Source organism: Palaemon carinicauda, chromosome 19 (assembly GCF_036898095.1).
Source record: "Palaemon carinicauda isolate YSFRI2023 chromosome 19, ASM3689809v2, whole genome shotgun sequence".
NCBI lineage: Eukaryota > Metazoa > Arthropoda > Malacostraca > Decapoda > Palaemonidae > Palaemon > Palaemon carinicauda.
Genome location: NC_090743.1, coordinates 42,705,632 through 42,727,779, shown reverse-complemented (window position 1 = coordinate 42,727,779; position 22,148 = coordinate 42,705,632). Strand labels below are relative to the sequence as shown.

The following is a 22,148-nucleotide window of genomic DNA, read 5'->3' as shown; positions in this document are numbered from 1 at the left end:
ATATATATATATATATATATATATATATATATATATATATATATATGCCGATCGTACTTACTCCATACAAAATGGAAAAAAGTACGTTAATAGAGAGAGAGAGAGAGAGAGAGAGAGAGAGAGAGAGAGAGAGAGAGAGAGAGAGAGAGAGAGAGAGAGAGAGAGAGTTTATCAAAGAATTCAAATCCGTCTGTATACGAGAGCACTCAAACGAATATGCACATACATTAAATGTACCATAAATATTGATCATGCCATATGAGTTTATAAACAGCAAATCAGAGAGAGAGAGAGAGAGAGAGAGAGAGAGAGAGAGAGAGAGAGAGAGAGAGAGAGAGAGAGAGAGTTTATCAGAGAATTCAAATCCGTCTGTATACAAGAGCACTCAAACAAATATGCACATACATTAAATGTACCATAAATATTGATCATGCCATGTGAGTTTATAAACAGCAAATCAGAGAGAGAGAGAGAGCGAGAGAGAGAGAGAGAGAGAGAGAGAGAGAGAGGAGAGAGAGAGAGAGAGAGAGAGAGAGAGAGCACAATTATGTCCTACGGTAGTAATCTTACAATCTGTCCTTTCTGGAGGTCATAATTCAGTTGCGAACACTTGTTCCACCGGATGTTTTTTGTCTTCATGAACACAAACGGTTTTTTTTTTTCTCTCTCTCTCTTAAGTGTTTGTGCGAGTTTGTGCTTGCAATAATGCCTTAGTTTGTGCGTTTGCTTTCCTGCTTGCTCTTTCGTGTATGTAGTTATGTCGAGACGTGTTTTGCAACGTCATAGATACTTGATTTTAAAGTTGAATTGTGAAATTAACGCACTCCCCAAGAGAGATTAGTTCACCAAACTTTCAGTTTAGCTCCACAAGGCACTAGAAGAGTTGGAAGACCCAGGTCTACATGGCTGAGGACTATGAAGCGTGAAGTAGGAGATGATGAGTGGAGAGGTATTGATTTAAAAGTTCAAGATAGAGACGACTGACGAAATCTAACTGAAGCTCTTTGCGTCAATAGACGTAGAATGAGATGATGATGATGATGATAATGAGCTAACGTGTTTGTGATGCCATGGATATTTGATTTTGAAATTGAATAATGTACTTATCTATAACAAGTTTTGAATGTTTGAATTCGTTATCATAAATAACGTCAAAATCAAGGAAATATAAAGGAGGATCTAATACGCCCAGGACGTTACGCACCGTCTCGAATAGGTTATTCACCCTCTTTGAAAATTTACTTTCTTCAGTTCTTTCTACATGAACAAACCACTTTCATATACAGTATTTGCAATTGTATCAAAATATTTATATGTCAAATATGCCACAAGGCAGACAACTCTTGTTTTCTCGTTTACACAAGTATACATAAATGTAGGGACTCGGTGCCGAATGTGTGTATATGTGTAATCGTGAGTTGACAAGAATATACAGCATATATATATATATATATATATATATATATATATATATATATATATATATATATATATATATATATATATATGCTGTATGTGCGTGTATTACTTGCACGAAAAAAACTTCAAATCGCAAAACTTTTCCAATTCCGTGAAATGCTTCTGACGTAATCACTTTATTGCCTCAAATTGGCGTAAACAAGTGATGTCATTAATTCATCCAAACATTTGCAACTGGAGGCATACAGGAATAGATGAAATTGTATTTCTGTAAATATAATTGTTGTTATTATTATTCTAACAGTTGTTTGTGTAATAGTTCTTACAAAGGAAAATTCTCTCAGCTAAAGAATGCTGTTCCAAACGAATATTCGCTTCACTCGAGAATTCGAATCTGCCAGCCAGTCCTTCTCCATCTTTGCTAATCTCTCCCACTTTATGCTAATTTGAACATCGCTGTTTTCAGGCGATGATTTCCTCTCTGGGCGATGAATCATCTCCACGGTGATTCATCCAGATACAGAGAAATCATAATCATTTTGTTGCCGACATTCCAAGCGTTCCTTTCTCAGTTCTTATATGGGATTTGATTCTAGGCTCTCTTCTCCGAGTTCTTTTTAAGGGTTCATTTTGGAGTTCCTTTTTGGGTTAATTTTTAGGGTTCTTATTATTGTAGGGTTTGATTCTGGACGGCCTTTTCTGGGTTGTTTTAAGGGATTCATTTTGTAGGTTCGTTTTGGTGTTCTTATTCAAGGATTCACGTATAGGTTCATTTTTGTTGGTACCTTTTTTTTTAGGGTTCTTATTTAGGGTTTGATTCAGGGCTGCCTTCTGTATCAGTGTGTTTTAGGTGTTCATTTTGCGGATAGGTTTTTTTCTAGTCTCATTTACGGTTTGATTCTGGGCTGTCTTCTCTGGGTTCTTTTTGGGAGTTCATTTTGTAGGTTCTTTTGTGGGTTCTTATTTAGGGTTTGATTTTGGAATGCCATTGCTGGGTTCATTTTGTAGGTATGTATTAGGGGGATCTTATTTTGGGGTTTGGTTCTGGACTGTCTTTACTGGGTTCTTTTCATGGGTTCATTTTGTAGGCACGCTTAAGGATGCACTTTTTTCTAGTTGTTTTGGAGTTCACTTTTTTGGGTTTCTAGTGGAGGTTCCTTTAGGTTGTTTGTATATATATATATATATATATATATATATATATATATATATATATATATATATATATATTCCAGGAACCTGTGAAAAGTAACACATACACACACACACACACACACATATATATATATATATATATATATATATGTGTGTGTGTGTGTGTGTGTGTGTGTGTGTGTTTGTGTGTATGTGTTACTTTTCACAGGTTCCTGGAATAGTAATGATAAACATAATAATAAAAACAATAATAATAAATTGATAATGATATTAATATATATATATATATATATATATATATATATATGTATATATATATATATATATATATATATATATATATATATATATATATATATATATATATATATTTCTGTTACTTTTCATAGGTTCCTGGAATAATAATGATAATCCTAACAATAAAAGAATTATGAATTAATAATAATAATAATAATAATAATAATAATAATAATAATAATTAATATACACGAAACAGTCCTAAGCTATCGAACAAAAACCACGTTGCCAGCGCCCACCATTCCACGCATGCGCTGAATAACAAGATCTCTCGGATTCTCTCCTATGCTGCCCATCTCGTAAGCCTATATGCATCCCTACACCCGAAAACCCTACGGTGGCCCACGTGGAAGACGATAAATATGTCACGTTCGAGGAGCGATTATTTTTTCCTTCACTTTACCTCAAACTTATCTCTTAGTGGAATTATTTTTACTATTTTTTTTTTTTTTAATTTTCGTATCTTTTTTTTATCAGGTAACATTTTTTCTTGTTTAGTTATGGACGGTTGGGTTGGGAGATTTATATGCTTTAGCATGACGATAAAAGGGATGACCGAATCTCTCTCTCTCTCTCTCTCTCTCTCTCTCTCTCTCTCTCTCTCTCTCTCTCTCTCTATATATATATATATATATATATATATATATATATATATATATATGTGTGTGTGTGTGTGTGTGTGTATGTTTATATATACGTATACATATAGATGCACACAAACACACACACACACACACACACACACACACACATATATATATATATATATATATATATATATATACAAGAGAGAGAGAGAGAGAGAGAGAGAGAGAGAGAGAGAGAGAGAGAGAGAGAGAGAGAGAGTCAAAATAGTAGACAATACAATTCAGCATGAATTCTATCTAGAGTCTAGACACTTGGAAATTTAAATTATATTATTATTATTATTATTGAATGAAATAATAAACTGTTTCCTTTCATAGCAGTTCAAATATTATGACCACACCGATAACTTCTACGACCCACCTAAAATCTTGTTAAATATTTATTTTTAAGAAAAAAAAATAGTTTCCCATGACAATTAGAAAACGGGATATTGAAATGTAGCGTTTGAATGCCGTAGAGTATTTCAACGCATGTTGTCCTAGTCGTCTTGCACAACGTGAAAGATTGTAACGTGTGAAATGGTAAACTACTGTCATAGGATACATACATGCGTGCATACATACATATATAACACGTTTATAATTAGTTACGCCTATTTTAACAGATGTATCTTTTAAAAGGTACTAGCCTCTCTCTCTCTCTCTCTCTCTCTCTCTCTCTCTCTCTCTCTCTCTCTCTCTCTCAATACACACAAGCAAATGCACAATCAATTATAACACGCCAAAGAGAAAGTACGCAGTGTGACGAAACATGACAGTACACTACTTGGGACGAACATAAAATACTTCATTTCTCCTGTCGACCAGCCAACACCAGCAGTAGTAGTACCAGCGTCCAAGGGCTGCTGCCGCTGTGAGGATTTCTGACCTTTATTGACATCCGGTGAACCCACGCGGTCCAACCGGCGCATTCGACTCTTAGCCTTACAGCCCTCGAGCATAGAGACGGGCAGAACCACTCGTCGCTAAGCAGCCATGTGGTACTCCGATGACAACAAAGACGTGCATTCGACTCCCGGCCTTATTCCATCCGTACTTAAGGCGAAAAGTGTCGGTCTAAGATGCTCTCGGGTTTTCTCGGAAACTACACGAACTTTAAAATGTCGAAATCAGACGTAGACCCAGTTCGGTGATGCGAATTACTACGCGTGGGTACTATTGCCAGGGTAATAGTAATGGGTATCAGAGCATTACTGTTTTTAACAGTAATGCTCTGATACCCAAATTTATAATTGGAATTCAAATTGTCCTCGAAAATACTCGTAGGAAAATTTTTCTTGGTTTAAATCCTCCAGGGTGAGTATGCCTAGCATCTCTCTCTCTCTCTCTCTCTCCTCTCTCTCTCTCTCTCTCTCTCTCTCTCTCTCTCTCTCTCTCTCTCTCGATGTCATAATGTATGACTGAGAAATTGATTAATATGGCGAAAGATGAAAAGCTCTGTGTAAGAGAATCCTTTTTACATTTCCCATGTAGCCGAAGTCCAATGAATTGAATAATGGCAATAAATTTTGGCAGCTGATATAACCTCGTGTTCTATCCCGTGATACCGAGAAAAGATGACGAAAAGTAAATAATTGTTTCACTTTTGTATTTTAAATGTAAATATATTAATATATCAAGAAATTACTAGATATGATTTATATAAATGATTTTGAATTCAATAAATATAAGCGAGAGAATAATAATATGCTATCTGGCAACTCGAAGTGAGTCTGTGAGACTGAGAGAACAGCTGGTAAGCCGGCCGGTCTAGATGAGAACAGAATCAGTCAGTACCAAGTCAGTCAGCGCTTGGGAGAGGAGGAGAGTAGTCGTGCATTCCTCTTGCTCTGCGCAAACTTGAACGAACTTTGACCTGCCTTCTCAACTTGGGTTCCAAGCACTGTAAAGAGCCCATTGCTTTCGAAGTGACTTGACAACCTTTACCGAGTGTGAATTGTGACGCGAAACACGTGGGGACTGCATTTAAACTAACACAAATTTGACTTTTAGTGTGATTTTCCCGAAAAAAAAATATTAGTGACTTGAAATTTCCCTCTATGAATTTTCGTCCAATTGAAAAGGACGACTTATCCAGACGTGTATTGAAGTGACATTCTATTAATTCAATTGGATTTTTTTTTGAAAACTATGGAAGAGTTGTACTGTTCAGAGGCTCCCGCCACGTGTGGAGAGGGACCTATAGCCGAAGCTGACCCTGCTCTCTTGGACGATCACAGAGTTTTGGACAATTTGCTGCAGTTGCAGGCCTACAGCATTCCTGCACAGGACTATTTCCTACACATTCAGGCTGATATTCAGCCCTACATGAGGAAGGTGGTCACCAAGTGGATGATGGAGGTAGGCCTATGTGAAGTGAACTAAACCGATTTTGCAAAAGCTAATTTTTTTTATCTTTTATACAATTACATTTTATTAATTTACATTATTTTCGTATTTATTCTGTACCAAAAAAAGTTTTACATAATTTTAAATCAATTATTAACAATTATATACAATACAATAAAGTTTATTGTATAAATGTTCTTAACTTATGATACAAAAATGACATTTCTTATTTAAGTAGACAATTCTTATAAATCTTGGAATTTTGATTTTAAATTATCTGGATTTTTTATGAAGTACTTGGTTTGAAATATTTTTAATTATTTTTTTTTACGAATTACTAGGTCCATAAATTTTTGTTTAATGCTATATTTTACAAATAAGATTGAAAATCTACAAAATTCCATGTTAAAATAGAAGTTTTATGTATATCTTGCATTTTTAGTAATATATAAGAATTTCCACTGTAGAAAAAGAACCATTCTAAACTAAGTATTTCAAGTTTTTTTTTTATAATCTTTTACTGATTAGCTATTTCTAACTCATTTTATTTACAATTAGGCTACTTGAAATACTAATTGTTTTACGTTTACAAATGTACCCCGCGAGCTAGATGTTATTATTATTTCTTATAATTGTCTATATTATGTATTTATTTAACATTTTTACACCTTACATAATCATGTACTGTATTTTTCATTTTCTAAGGAAGGATTTTAAGTATTTTTTTTTTATTTCAAGTAATTATGTATAGAGTATGTTTAGTATCAGGGGAATATTGTATTAATTATAAACTTAACATGAACAAATTCTCCAAAAAAAAAGAAAGTAGTTAGACTTATAGACGCCAAATCTTTATAAGTGACTAGTCTAGCCAACACTTATTTACCTATGCAAGTAATTCCTCTTTAAGTCGCATTCTTTATGCAAACGCTTGTAATACACTCGGGGGCTCAAGTCGAACTTAATCTGTCTGATAAGGCGACTTCCGTAGCCACTCGATCTCCTCCGAATGAATGAGGTAAAACTTGATAATGAATAGTCCCCGGCGCCGTTGTTATTATCGGAGACCAATGCAGACGAGATAAGACACTCCATTTCCCTTTACTGCTGACTCTGCCGTCTTTAAAATTGCGATAAGGGTAGATGTAAACGTGACAGGCTCTTGTTTCCACGGCTGTAGATAGTCCTTTTTTTATGGTTGGTCTATACTTTTACGACCTCTTCATTTGGTGTTTCCATGTAGTGGGAGATTATAGCTTTCTTAGCTATATTGTGGCTGCTATAACACATGAATATGCATTACCACATGATATTATGTGTCTATGTTGACAATGTTGTAATGTGCAGGACTGGCTGTCATGAGTAGACTGTTTACAGAAGAAAGATTTATGCACGGATAGGCCTGTGTTGACTTTCGCTGGCGCGTTGTCTAGGTATAGCCTGATTGAGTGCTAAGGAATCTCTCTCTCTCTCTCTCTCTCTCTCTCTCTCTCTCTCTCTCATGTTATACTTGTAGTAGACATTTTCCTGGTACACCGACCGCGAAGATAGTTGCAATTTAAATTATGACTGCATTACCTTGACAAGAATAGCTGTGTATAGGTCAAATGTCCCCCTTCGGGAGGGTATTCTATTTTGCCAGATACCAGAAGGGCTGCCACACCAGGAGGTGACCATACATTAATTGTCCCGACCGCTGGTCAGCACCACATCCTGCAAAATCTGCCCATAACCCCCCTTCCCTGTTTATGGGGAGGACGGTCCTTGTAGATATTGGCCTTATGTAAAAGTACAGATTCTTAGAACCCTGCTTATTCTGTCTCTAACCCTGGTTATGGGGAAGGGGTAGGTCATTCCTGGTAGTTCTTGGTCGTATTTAAGTATTCGTTCTTAGAATCAATGTTATACAGATATCTTGTGATTTCTTCAAGATGTGGATTATTTTACACATGTGGTTCCATATGGATGTCAACTCTCTCTCTCTCTCTCTCTCTCTCTCTCTCTCTCTCTCCTTAGGCCTACTACGAACCTCGACAATGGGCAGTTTTCCTCGTGTGCTTTCGGTTGCGGTAGCGCCCTTCTACAGCGTAAGGGACCTGTGGAAGATCACTTCGCGAAGTTTTATGGCTTCGCTTCAACCGGTTTGCGCGAACGGTTTTTCCGTTGTCGGGGCTTGAGACTGTTGCTGGGATAATAGGTCTACCTACCTCTTTCTTAGTGGGAGGAAGGCCGTCGGAACTAATTACAAAAGAGGGATATTGCCTTCGATTCTGTGCGAATACAGCCTATAAAAACGCTGCTTGTATCGGCGGAGGCTCGTAACATTTGTCGTGTCATAATGGCGGTAGGCTACTAATCTGGGTTTGGTGTCGTTCATTGAACGGACTTCCTGCGCTAGTAGTAACTGGCCGTGTTAACTGTCACGTTCAGCGTAGGCCTATGCGTCCATTCATATGTTAGCTGTCGATGTATATCTATGCGTATACGAGTATGAATATACATCCACTTTTTCTTGTTCTTTCCAAGAGGAATTATCATGACCAGCTCATAAACAAGCAATCATTTATCAAATTGAATCCCTGCAGCAGCAAATTCTTCTCTACACCTCTACGGGGCCACCAACTTGTACTTTTTAAATGCCTTCGAAGATTTAGGTCATAGGCCTGTGCTTGAAGGCAAGACAGGCGTAAGGTAAATTCGCTTGCCATTCTTAAAGAAAACGATCCTTGGTACTGGACTCGATAAAGGCGATATTCGAACCACATAATGACGGTTTATCCCCAAACATGCAGAATGGGACCGCTATCCCAAGAAAGGCCTATGGATGCGAGACGACTGTGTCCTCTCGGCCTCTAGTTTCACGTGGTTTCAACCCCGTTAGACCGACCTGTTGCTTTGAAAAGTCTATATATCTTCTTATGTAAGTTAAAATTCTTTGAGTGATTATTAATCTTACGGTTTTTTCTTTATCAAAAGTATGACTACAGATTTTGAGTTGCTCATAGGTCCAGTTTTTGTTTACGACGTGCCCTTAGGCCGACTACCATGGGAATTTTTCTTCTACCCCCTACCTCCTCCCTGTGACCTACCTGGTTACCACATGTCGTCTTGGCTCCAATTACATAACGTAATTTAAGCGATTCATTAAGGATTTTTATCGATGCGCGAGAGATAAAACCCATTCTGATGGCCACACAGAGAGGCTCTTCTGTCTCTCGTCGGACCATAACTGACGGAGACGGTAATTAAATCAGTGTGAGAATAGGTTAATTGATCTTGTCGTTTTGTTTTCAAAGGCATTCTGGGATTCCTTCGCCTTCTGTGGACTTTCTCTCTCGCTGCCTACTTGTTGTCGCCGTCTGAAATCAGGGTACATTTGGCTTATTTTAAATGCCTTTGTATATATTAGGCTTATGCAAATTCTAGTGTAAAATTCAATTCATGTTTATCTAAGGATTTAAGTAGATTTTTTGCATATGATAGATTGAAGTTTAATGCTACGGTTATTTACAATTTTTTAAAAGCTCTTATTGGAAACAAATCTCATTTGTACTAGATTGTGGCTTAATATTTGTTATATTTCTAATGGTTTCTGTTGAAGATATTCCAATATTTTCATTAAGTACGAGTTCCTTATTTGAGTATTTAATATTAACCGATCTTTACTGGATTTCCTTAGAAATTAAATGAATTGATCTGCTTATAAAAGTGACTACTTAAATTCTTATCTACCTAGATCTCTACTTGAAGAAGTTTGATAGATAATTGATACTTCTCATCTGCCTAGACTTACCTACATTGCCATAGATGAGCTCGATAAATTATTTATATATCTAGATATTTATCTGCATTTCCATAAGTAAATTTAATAAAGTCCTTATCTACCTAGACTTTTTCTATATTCCCACTGTTGAGTCTAACAAATACCTTTATCTACCTAGACTTTTACCTGCAATTTAAGATATTTATTTTAATGTTACTGTTCTGCTTTTCCAACTAGGGTTGTAGCTTACCTAGTAATAATAGCAATACTAGACTTTTACTTGCATTACTATTGTTGGGTCATAACAAACACCTTTATCTACCTAGACTTCTACCTGCATTTTAAGATATTGAATGAATTCGTACCTGCCCAGTCATTTACCCCATTCTTACCTAAACGTTTACTCCTATTTCTTTACCCTCAGGTGTGCGAAGAACAGGCTTGCGAGGATCAAGTTTTCCCCGTGGCGATCAACTTTCTGGACCGCTTCCTGTGTACCTGCGTAGTGCAGAAGACCCAGCTTCAGCTGCTGGGAGCCGTGTGCCTCCTGCTGGCGTCGAAGCTGCGGCAGTGTCGACCCCTGTCCGTCGAACTCATGTCTTATTACACAGATTACTCCGTCAGTGCTGAGGAGATCAAGGTAAGATTGGGAGTAGATTTTCGACATTTTTAAAAATTTGTGAGTTTTCGAGGAGTTGGTGTGCACATCCCACTAGTCCCTGCAGGACAAAAGACCTCTCTCTTGTCCTTCCACCTGCATCTGTTTAAGGTCTTTCTAGGCCAGTTTATACCCGGACATTTCTCAGTTCATCACTCCGTCGTCTTCTCTTCCTTCCCTACTTAGTTTGCAATTGCTGGGACCCATACTGTTGTTCTTAATGTCCATTTATTGTCTGTCATTCTCATGTTACCTGCTCATGTCCATTTCTTTATATATATATATATATATATATATATATATATATATATATATATATATATATATATATATATATATATATATAATCCCTACCTCATAGCCATGGAAAGCTGCTAAGATTTTCAAGATGAGTAAACCACAGTGTAGGCCATTTTTTTTTATCCGTCATCTTCGTCCCAGGATTTTTTTTTATTTGCTTTCAAGGTAGTTTTTTTCTTCAGTGTGGTATCTCATTCGGAAAATAGGCTGCGTAGACCAGGGTCAGAAGTAGTTTTTTTTTTAATGAATGAGTGGGAATAGATTACTATCATGCTGAGAAACTCTCTCTCTCTCTCTCTCTCTCTCTCTCTCTCTCTCATCAATCATTCACGTCACTCGTAGACAAAGTGAGAGTAACGTGAGAGCGTCTCCTGTCCGAGGCGCTGACGAAGGAGGGTCCTGTATATATATATATATATATATATATTTATATATATATGTGTGTGTGTGTGGGGGGGGGGTTTGGCTGGCTAAGTTAGATGAGGTGGGAGTGTGTATTAGAACTTCTCTGAGCCATAAACTTAAAAAAAAGCCCTTATGTATGTGTGACAATAAACGGAGTGTGTAGAAGAAAAGGGGTAGGCCTATGTATCTCTCTCTCTCTCTCTCTCTCTCTCTCTCTCTCAGAGACGTGGGAGAAATAGGTCTATGGGGAGACGATGATGTCTATATTGAGGTCTAATTTACATACCATGCCTCATTAGGTCTATGGAAAAACCATAGGCCGTGTCTCTTACTCGAGAGATTTTTTATCCCTTTCGTTTTCCCACCTTTTCTTCCTATTTTTTTTCCTTTTCCCTTCATGCATATGCAGAGAGAGAGAGAGGGAGAGAGCAGCTGCATCTATAAGGGTTAATTATTCCACTACATTAAGTAATTACCTGTTTTGGAGTTTGACGATTTTATTATATATATTAATTCTATTACTAAAACTCGTGGTTTTTTTATGATTTTCATTTTATACTCATATGAGCCTTGTTTACCCATGCGTAAGCTACGTAAATATACGCACACCTAGATAAAGCGTTACCATTTGTATACCTTCAATTAGCATCGTTTAATAGCTCTGCTTGCTTGCGGTCATTGTTAAGGGGGTAGGGGTTGAAGCCCCCCTGACTTCCATACGCTATAGGCCTATTCAAAAGGCGACTCCGGATGTGAAGGATTTTTGACGACCTTAGCCTATTGGTTTACTGCGCAGTATTCTTCGGCCTATTGACTTGGTAGGCCTACAGTAATCTCCCATATTTTTTTTTTTTGGTTTGACTTTCAGTCAAATGAATGAATTATAATTATGTACATGCTATGATATTGGCCGAGTCAGGAAGTCATGATGATAATGATGAATATTTTAATATTTCAATTCAGTTTCTTCTAAAACAGTTAGTTGTTTAGCAGAATGTGTAGTTGCTGATATTGAAAAGGTGGGTTGGGGGTGGTCACCTGTCTTCCCCTGAACCATGTCTTTATTACCCCCTCCCCAATAAATGAAAGCAGACTTGTAGCATTACGAACACGTGGATCCAATTTGACTTATATAGTCGCACGTAGATTTATTGTTCTGTTATTTTTGCAGATACAAACGGCTTTAATTTCCGTAGTTTATCAATGTTCATCATTCTTGGCTTGTCTACGGCTAGCACTGGTCTATTTTTAGACCCTGAAATAGATACGAAATGTCATCTGGTGTATTTTTGTATTTCTGATACTTGAAGTAGAAAAACTGTCTTAATTACCGTCCGTTTTCATCTATTTGTTCAGGGTTAAATATTTTTTTCAAACATTCTACTTCTCCCTAGTAAAACTGAATTATAGTATTTTATAAATCATATAAAATCCATAAGATATCTATATAAGACACCTATTTGATATCTTGCACTCACAACAGCCTATCGATTATTTCAGCTGAGTGGCAGAGTCCAGCTCAGTGGGTGCGTGTGTATGTGCGTTTTCGCGCGCCAAAGCAAGCTTTATGTGTATAACAATGCCGTTTACATACAAAGCGATGTGTCCCGTTCCCGCCGAATAGCTTTGCACGCAGCAAAAAAAAAAAGAAAAAAAAACGTAGTAGGGGAGCTCTTATATCGATTTCCGATAAGCTCTTGCGTCGAACGAGGTTTGGTAGACTAGTGTTTGAAGTGATCTACGAACTTGTGAACGGGGTATTTGGTTGTCGAACACGTTCATCGAACGGTTCGAAGAAAGTCTGTCATCGCCTGACTTGTGGGCGCGGCTACGTTGGCATTTGTGACTGACTCCACCTCTTCGAACCGTTTGACAAGAAGGTTCGACAAACCGTTCGACGGTGTAAACCCAACTTGAGACGGTCAAGTTTTTTTTATAAGAGAGGAATCCGTACCTTGCATTTTCATATTGGAAGTCGTTTTCGTCAATTATTGCTATTTTTACGAATTAATTCATGATGATAGTTACCATATGCTTGCAGGTAAAGAATAAGCATTAATTGTTATTAGATAGTCTACAACCCTAGGTGGAAAAGCAGTATGCTATAAGTCCAAGGGCTGCAACAGGATAAATTAGCCTAGTGAGATAAAAAAAAAACGAAATAAATAAACTACGTGAAAATTGGTTAATAAAGCATATAAAATAACTTAACATCTATTCATATTACAAAAGGGGAAAACAATAGAAATAATTCCTGTATCTAAAGCCATATACGTCTTTAATATCTCATTTTCATTACTTTTTCCCCCCCGAGACGTTGGACGGTGGGAAAAAAGACATCACCCGTAGATGATTGGTATAGGCCCAAGGTATGTCGAAGATTCAGGATTTAGGACATGCCTTTTGTGCCCTCGGACCGGGATTTACATGGCCCGGTAACTGACACTGCCGATTTCCGGTGGGTGCCACTGGCTCGTTATTTCCCGCCGGAGGAAAAGGGGACACTTAACTGTCGCAAAAACCAATCTGGTGCACAATTTATTGACGGCCAAAGAATGAGAGAAGAAATTATGATGGGGTGCTTTTGTCTTGAACCAGTGATCTCTCTCTCTCTCTCTCTCTCTCTCTCTCTCTCTCTCTCTCTCTCTCAGAGGAAGTCACTGGGGAACCTGACGGTTTTTCCTTTCGATGTTTGAGGCCAAGAGGGTGGATTATAATGTTCATATATCCGGAAACTTGGTCGTCTTGAGACCATACCGCAGGGATAGCTGTCCTTATTTTTGGAACTATTAGCCCCCTCAACAACAACCCCTCCCCCCTCCCACCCAGGAAAATGTCCCCAGAAAGGCAGGCCTTTGTTTAAATGTCCTAAACAATAATGTCTTCGAAATCAAACCTGCCAATACACTGAATTTTACCATCAGTAGACCTACCTTTATATTTATTTATGTTACCTGACGTAGTGATTTAGTCGTCTATGAAGATGTATTTTCTTCAACGACGGTTACGTAGTGTCATAGTCGATATGTCATTTCTCTGTCACAGTTCGTAATTTTGGGATACGGTTTTCTGACAGCCCATTTGGCCGTGCGGATCACTAGGCCTAGGATTTGTAAGCCACCGCTGATATCAAAACCAGTAATTGAAGGTAGTTTGAGGATAACTGTACAGAGGTAAATTGTGTGGGTTTTTTATGCCATGGTGATTAATTTATATGTGCACGTCATTAAAATACTTTAATTAATTTGTTTTATACCGTAATTGGTACATTTGAAATAGTTTTTATGTTCTGAGTGTAGATACCTTAACGTGGTGAAAGGTTTGTATATGTCATGACTGGCAAATATGTACTAGTCCAGGCCACCCATACTAGATTGGTTTGCTGTGAGCGATCAAACTAAAGTCACCCACCATCACCAATCCGCAGTGGCCAGCGTGGTGATGAAAATAGTTAATATCCCTGACATGTCTGATGCCTTTGAACTAGAAACATGCATTTGTTGTTTGTTGAACTCTATATCGCTTGTAACTTGGCCAGACCTCGGGCATGTCTGAGGCCTTTGCCCTGCAGTGAACTAGAAAATCTGCATTTCTTGTTTGTTGAATCTCTATATCAGCATATCGCTTGGAACGTGTGGGGGGGGGGGTGAGAGGAGGGCGTGGGGAGGGGAATGAGCCTTAAGGGGGATAGGGGAATGTTCTTAAGCCAATCCCCCAGCTCCTCCTACAGAGGCTAAAGAGAGAAGGCCGACATAATAGCAGAGAATGTCAGGGGATTATGGTTCGGGTGTTGGGGTGACAGGAGGGAGTAATTCCTACCATTCGTCAAATGGAAGACACTCTCTCTCTCTCTCTCTCTCTCTCTCTCTCTCTCTCATTGCCTTGGAATTTGTTCTCATTAAGAACTCCCCATTCACACAAAAAATCATCGTACCCAAATTAATCAATTTCCTCCATATCTAAACAAAGAAGATCATACCAACCTCAAAAATTCTCGTACCGATCATAATCATCTTTGCGTGCCATCTTGCCATATCTCTCAAAAATATCATTTCCCTTTTTTAATTTCGAAGTTAAATTCTATCACGAAAAAGTACCGACCTCCTTAGCATCTCTCTCTCTCTCTCTCTCTCTCTCTCTCTCTCTCTCTCTCTCTCTCTCTCTCTCTCTCTCAGGTCTAAGAGGATAATAATATCGCGAGCAGTCACTTAAATGCATAGTTTGAGGATGCGTGAACACGTGGCATATAGCTACATGTATGACTAAGACTCGAGAATTGTTTTATCTTTTATTAAATGGTTTCGTATCCCGAGAGGGGGAGGGGGTGTGGAGATGGATTACCTCGTATATTTATTGAGGGAAGTGGTTGTTTTATCCTCGATAAGGTCAGGTCAATTTTAATTGCATACTTTGTATACGATTCTTGGTACATTTTCTTATCTCTTGTCGATTTTGATTGCATAAGTATTTATACGTATCTCTCTCTCTCTCTCACAATGAATGAATGATTTAAAGTTTTATCCTGACATCTAATCATTAATATATATATATATATATATATATATTCACACGAGACCATGCCTCCACCCCTGGCCAGGATTCGAACGCATTCTTGCGAGGATCTGAGAGGAGAAAATCAACAGTAGAACAAGTCAACCCACTCTCTTCCTTCATACGTCTGGGGTCAGACGGCCTTGCAACTTGCAATTGATGTTGCGAGGGTGTAGTGCTTCGCGTGCGTGAGTAGAGAGGGAGTGTGGGTTGTTAGATGGCCTTATGTCAGAAATTATGTACTTATATGGGTGTGCATGTTCGGTTATATTAGTTTATGTCCTTAACCGGGTTTTTTAATTAATTAATTTCGTTCTCCCGGGTTTACGCTCATATACTCATGTATGTATGTTAGAATGTAGACATACGCATCTAGATACAAAACGGGTTTTTACGTTTAAGATTATGTTCCCGACTTTCACATCATATACGTATATACAATACTCTTATATCGACTTTCCAACCATATACGCACATACTCTGATCTCGACTTACCAACCATATACGCACATACATCTCTCCAATCTCGACTTTACCAGGCATAGGCTTATACGCACATCTCTCCAATCTCGACTTACCAGACATAGGCTATACGCACATACTCTTATCCCAACATTCCAACCTTATACGCACCTACTGTAATCTCGACTTTCCAACATTGTACGCACATACTGTAATCTCGACTTTCAAATCTTATACGCACATACTCTAATCCCAACGTTCCAACCATTTACGCACATACTGTAATCTCGACTTTCCTACCTTATACGCACATACTGTAATCTCGACTTTCCAACCTTATATGTGCATACTCCAATCCCAACATTCCAACCATATACGCACATGCTGTAATCTCGACTTTCCAACCAGATACGCATATACTCATCCCCGTAATTTACGTAGTTATTTATTTTTCTCATGTGTAGGCATGGGTTCGGATTACGTGGGAATGTCACTCAAGCGGGAAATGAGGCGGTAAAGGCTCTCTCTCTCTCTCTCTCTCTCTCTCTCTCTCTCTCTCACATAGCATTATATTCTTATTCTATTATTCATCTTATCTTTACTTTGATTTATTCTCGGGTTAAGATCCTTATTAATATATCAATTAAATTACTTAATTTAAAGGAGTCTCTTTCATCATCTTTCCTTAATTTACCGTTAATATTCCGATTAATAATTCAATTAAATCTACATCATTTAAAGGAGTCTCTCCTTCATCAACTTTCCTTAATCTAACGTTAGAATTCCGATTAATAATTCAATTAAATCTACATCATTTAAAGGATATTCTCCTGCATCATCTCTCCCTCTGCAAGACGAACGTAACGTCTGGCGGTCTCGACCTGACGTCCCATTGTGTAACCAACTATTCCATCGCTAATGTTTACCATTTAGATGCGTCCCGGCGAGAGCCAATCATCCCGTAATGGCTACGGCTTCACTTCAAAGACGGCCGACTTTTGACCCCCAAACAATATCGCTTCCTTCAAGGAAGCGACGCCTTTGGATCCTCTAATCCGCCGAGGGTATTAATTGGCATTTATTGAATGCCCCTTCGAATTATTTGTGTTCCGTCTCCCTCCCCGGGTATGCAGCTCTTGATGTTGCGGGAAGGTTGGAGGTTGTGGGGTCGAAGTCAGTGCTGTCGGAATCGGATGGCTGTGTTTTTTTTTTTTTTTTAGTTAAGATTCTTGCCGCTAGTAGCTGGAGATGATCCCGAAAGTCTTGTGTTGTCTTATCGGTAATCGGTACCCCACCTTCCATAAATAAGGTGAGGAAGACTCTCTCTCTCTCTCTCTCTCTCTCTCTCTCTCTCTCTCTGAGTTGCTCATTCATTGTAGAGTTTACGTAGAGGGGAAAACCCCTTCAAACCAGGTATTTACGTCCCTAGGCAGTCCTCGGCAGGACCAATGTTTTCGAAGCTGATTGGAACGGCAAGGGGTTCGTAAACGAAGCCTCTGTTGTCGACGTAAATTGAGATTTTTATTTTTCGTTTTTCCGCACCTTTTGAACTTGCCTCATTTGACGCTGTTTTTGGCACCATCTTTCCATTTGGCTGGCGCCAAGTGGAAGATCGGAGGGCTTCTTACATCGTGGTGCCATAGAAATAGAAGTTTTTCTTAAGATAATAAAAACGTTCAAGGTATATGTTTTTATAACTCGATAGGACCCCTAAAGATAGTTTTTCTTAAAACGTGAAAACGTTCAAGATATGCTTTTTTTTTTAAATCCAAGAGACGACAGAAGAGAGCGGGGGCTGGAGATGTTCAGTATCTTATCACAGCATCGTGAGAAATTGCAACGAAGGGGAGGCTGAGTTCACCCATGAGATTCTGACAAGTGTAGATGGATGAATGAGAGGCTTTTAGTTCGTAGGGGAAAATGGCCGAATGTAGAAGGGGGGAGAGTGTTGCATGTCTACGTGAATGGGAACAGAAGTCTCTTTAGCATTCAGAGTGTCGTCATCACATTGCAGCAGGAGGAGACGACTTAGGGGCCTGCAGCAGGAGGAGGAGGACCACTCCCACTATAGACCTTCGGCTGAATAATCATCCTCAATTCCATCTATTCATTTTCCATCTCCATCTGAAGCGAACATTGGATCCAATTCGGTCTCTCTGCAGGCGTACACAGGGGTCATGCCTCTCCTCCTCGGGACTTTTAGAAGGCTTAGCGTACCGTTATGCTAATGTTTGTCAGAATCCATTTGTCCTTGCAAGTCCTCTGGAGGGGAAAAGGAAGAAAAAAATATATATCGGTTCTAACCATAGGGACGTCCATGAACCTCCTGGTCTAGGTAAAAGGTCTTTTTTTATAAGACTTTTAAGGCTCAAGATATGCAAGTCTAGATGGAAATCTGGCAATGGAAGTCTCTTTAATGGCATGTTAATAAGATTGGTATGGCAATGACGACAGTTCGGCCTCGGGTACTTTTGTAGACATTGTAGAAATGGTTTGGGATAAGAGCGTTCTGAGGCTAAATTTATTTTGCGTATACATCAGTGAGGAAGAATGTTCTAAAAGATTCTGCGTTGTATTTCTTATTCAAGATTAAAATACATCATTTAAACAGCTGAACTATTAAGAAGAGAATATCATCTGTAAAAAAGATACAGTAGTATTTAGCAACAAAGTTACAGATAGATGTTCTAATTTTAAACGTTTGGATGGATATATAGCATTTCATACAAAATAGATTGCAAGCTTTGAATTATTAAAATAGTCTATAGAAATTTCCCTCTTTAAATAATAAGAACATTATACAGCAACATTTATTAAGATTAGAATGCTATTTTTATTATTCAGCAACATTCATTAAGACGGAATACCATTTTCAAAGGTTTTTATATAATTAATCAAGTCAGTTTTGAGATGAGGTACCATCAGACTGAATTTTAATGACATTATTATTTTTATTATTACTTGCTAAGCTACACCCTTAGTTGGAAAAACAGGATGCATTAAGACCAGGGACTCCAACGGGGAAAATAGCCCAGTGAGAAAAGGAAGCAAAGTAAAATAAATTATTTTAAGAAGAACAACAAGATTAAAATAGATATCTCATATAAACTAAAAATTTTAACAAGACAAAAGGAAGAGAATTAAGATAGAATAGTCAGTTTTGAGATGAGGAACCATGAAACTAAAGGTAATAATGTAATTAATATAATTAATAGTCAGTTTTGGAATGAGACCCTCCAAACTAATTACATTAAGTCAAAACAATCCCCTTTTGGTCATAGGCAATACAGTAATCGAACTTTACTCCTCCACTACCACCTACCCTGACCTCCCCCCTCCCCCAATGAAAACAACGGGGCATGCCACCTGGCCTAACAAATGACCTAACCTGACCTTTATGTTGGTTCACCTCGCCTGGGGTCAGCTGTTCATGTAATCCAACCTGTGGCCTATTCTTTTTGTAAAACAGGATGCTATGAGCCCAAGGGCTCCAAAAGTGATGTGTAGTATGTTGGGTCCTTCGTTAATGAAAGCGTTTGCAAGTCCCTCCCGAGTTCCTGAAGGCGTGGACGGCTTTTAGAATTTAGGCCTACGATCAAAAATTAATTTGTCCTCGCGTCAGTTTTAGCCGGATACTGGCAACATATGGACCCGGTGGTCGCGGAAGTTATTAAGCGCAAAAATGTTTTTGCGAAAAGGTGATTTGGCAAAGGCTTGCTTTTAAGAGCTCGTTAAAATGCTATAAATAAGATAGGGTGGTTTTTCTCGCATATGTCGGTGCATAGGCCTCCCAGGCCTAAATTTTCAATAGAATTTGGGCGCTAGTTCCCATGATGTTAATGAAAAAAAGCCTTATTGCTTTTTTATTGTTTCTGAATCTTTTGATCACATTAAAACATATATTGGTTCCATTTTTAGTTATTTAGAATGTTCTTCAGGCTCAAAAATATTTTTTCAGAAAACTTCAAAGCATTCATTCATTCTTATTTTTAAATCTTGGTCATATAAAAAAAAAACATATATACCCCGTTTGGTATCATTTAGCTTCTATGAATATATATCCCGTTTTTGACGTTTTAAGAAAAAACATATTTTAGGGGTCTCATTGAGTTATCAACAAACATCCGTCGAAAGTTTTTGAAATTTTGAGAAAGCCGCTATTTAGGGGTCATATTGAGTTATAAAAAGCATATCCCTTAAACGTTTTTAAAGTTTTAAGAAAACTTATTTTAGTGGTCTTTTTGAGTTATAGAAATTATCCCTTGAAAGATTTTGTTTTAATATTTCAATTTTGGGGGTCCTATTGAATTACTAATAAACTTAAAAAGATTTCTATGCGCCACTGTGTGACGCAGCATTTAATGGTCCTCTAATGAGATCCTCTGAATTTAATCAACCAATTAAAAGTAAACCATTGATAAGTGCTACGCCACTTATATTTTTTCCCCAAGCGTCCAAAGTGATTACTTGTACTTGGTCCTAATGGTAATAGTGATAGCTGTAAGAGTTATAGAGGCCGATTGGACGCAGGTGGCAGCGTATGACCGAAATAAAAAAAAATAACAATAATAACAGCAGCAGCTCCTTGCTCGACTATCTGACCCTTTCTCCTCCCCTCTGTATGCTTTTACTCTTTTTCCCTCCCTTTGAGAGAGAGAGAGAGAGAGAGAGAGAGAGAGAGACCGGTGTTTGAGGCCCTTGTCCCAGTGGCCTCAATTGGTTTGGCCCCCATTCGATCTGGCCAACAAAATTTTTAGGCCTAGGCAGCTAATTTTTTTTTCCAAATCTTATTTCTATGGTTTGACACTGAGTTGAACGGCCTATGACGTCGGACGTGTGGTGAAATATCCCATATCTGTCGCCAAGAATCTCTCAAGGAAAAGTTCTTCTGGGTCGATTAGTAATGCTTTTTGTTGGGGATGGAAGGCCTAATGGCCTATTGAATATATTATGAGGCCTAGGCGAGCCTTTCACTATTATTATTATTAGTTCGGCTCATTATTATGTATTTTGAATCAGCCTTTCAATAGATTCTATGGTTTTCTTTGGCTTCCCAGGGCTTCATTAAGTCTTGGGGAGCTTTGAGTTGTCTTTTATCATTTAATTTTTTTATCAGTCATCACATAAGTCTTTATAGTTTATATGATATATCTTTTTATCTTACTGTTTTTGAAATATTTTATTAATTGTTGATTATCATATTGTTTTTATTTCCTTATTTCCTTTCCTCACTGGGCTATTTTTCCCTTTTGGAACCCTTGGCCTTATAACATCCTGCTTTTCCAACTAGGTTTGTAGTTTAGAAAATAATAACAATAATAGCGTTGGAACCCTTGGGCTTATAGTGTCTTGTTTTTTAAACTAGGGTTGTAGCTTGACTAATAACAATAATGAGAATAATAATAATATCTCTGACAATATGACACCTTTATTTAACACGTTTCTCCTTTATCTTTTCCCCCACAGCGTTGGGAGTTACTGCTTGTGTCGAAGCTTGGCTGGGACCTATCTCCGGTGACGGCGGGTGACTTCATGGACCACCTGCTGCGGAGGCTACCCTCCAGAATAGGCAGGGAGCCCACCGTCAAGAGACACGCCACTGTCTTCGTCGCCCTGGCCGCCACCGGTAAGTACCAAATGCAGAAACGCCCACCTTAGCTAAGACTTTAAAGGACCTCCTCAGGGAGGTCGCCAAAGCACTCCAGTTAAGACACATAATGTAAACAAACGCCAGATCGGTTGCCAAAGCACTGCCATTGAGATACAGGATGTTAACATCAGTATGTGGGTTCAGTACATTTTCTGGAGATATATGTCAATTTTTTTTTGAGGGCTTTTAACTGATGTCAGCCCATTCACATTCATGCATATGACTCTCGAGGTTGATTTTGTCTCCAGATTTATGTCAAATTCTCAGTAAAATGATGTCGGTGCGTTAAACCCACATACTTTTGCAAACAGAGCACTTTTGATCATCGTCGTTCCAGTTGGTATTTCCAGTCTTATTCAGCTGTTTTCATGCGTCAGGTGTTGCTGCGTAATGTAAGTTAAATTTGCGTAGTTTGGTGCCTTTACCATCTCGTTTGATCTATTTACTTTCCCGTAGTCTAACCGGAAATACCTTCCGAGTGTTATAATTTGATCATTGGGGAACAATGGTAAA

General features: G+C 38.2%; 1 protein-coding gene across 1 annotated transcript; it reads left to right on the top strand.

The window, feature by feature from the left end:
* Window positions 1-5,280: 5,280 nt before the first annotated feature.
* Window positions 5,281-21,687, top strand: LOC137658225 (G1/S-specific cyclin-D3-like). The gene is made up of 3 exons (XM_068392907.1): window positions 5,281-5,858; window positions 10,034-10,249; window positions 21,452-21,687. Exons 1-3 carry the CDS (start codon window positions 5,649-5,651, stop codon window positions 21,641-21,643), a joined length of 618 nt encoding a protein of 205 aa, XP_068249008.1. The 5' UTR covers window positions 5,281-5,648; the 3' UTR covers window positions 21,644-21,687.
* Window positions 21,688-22,148: the final 461 nt, after the last annotated feature.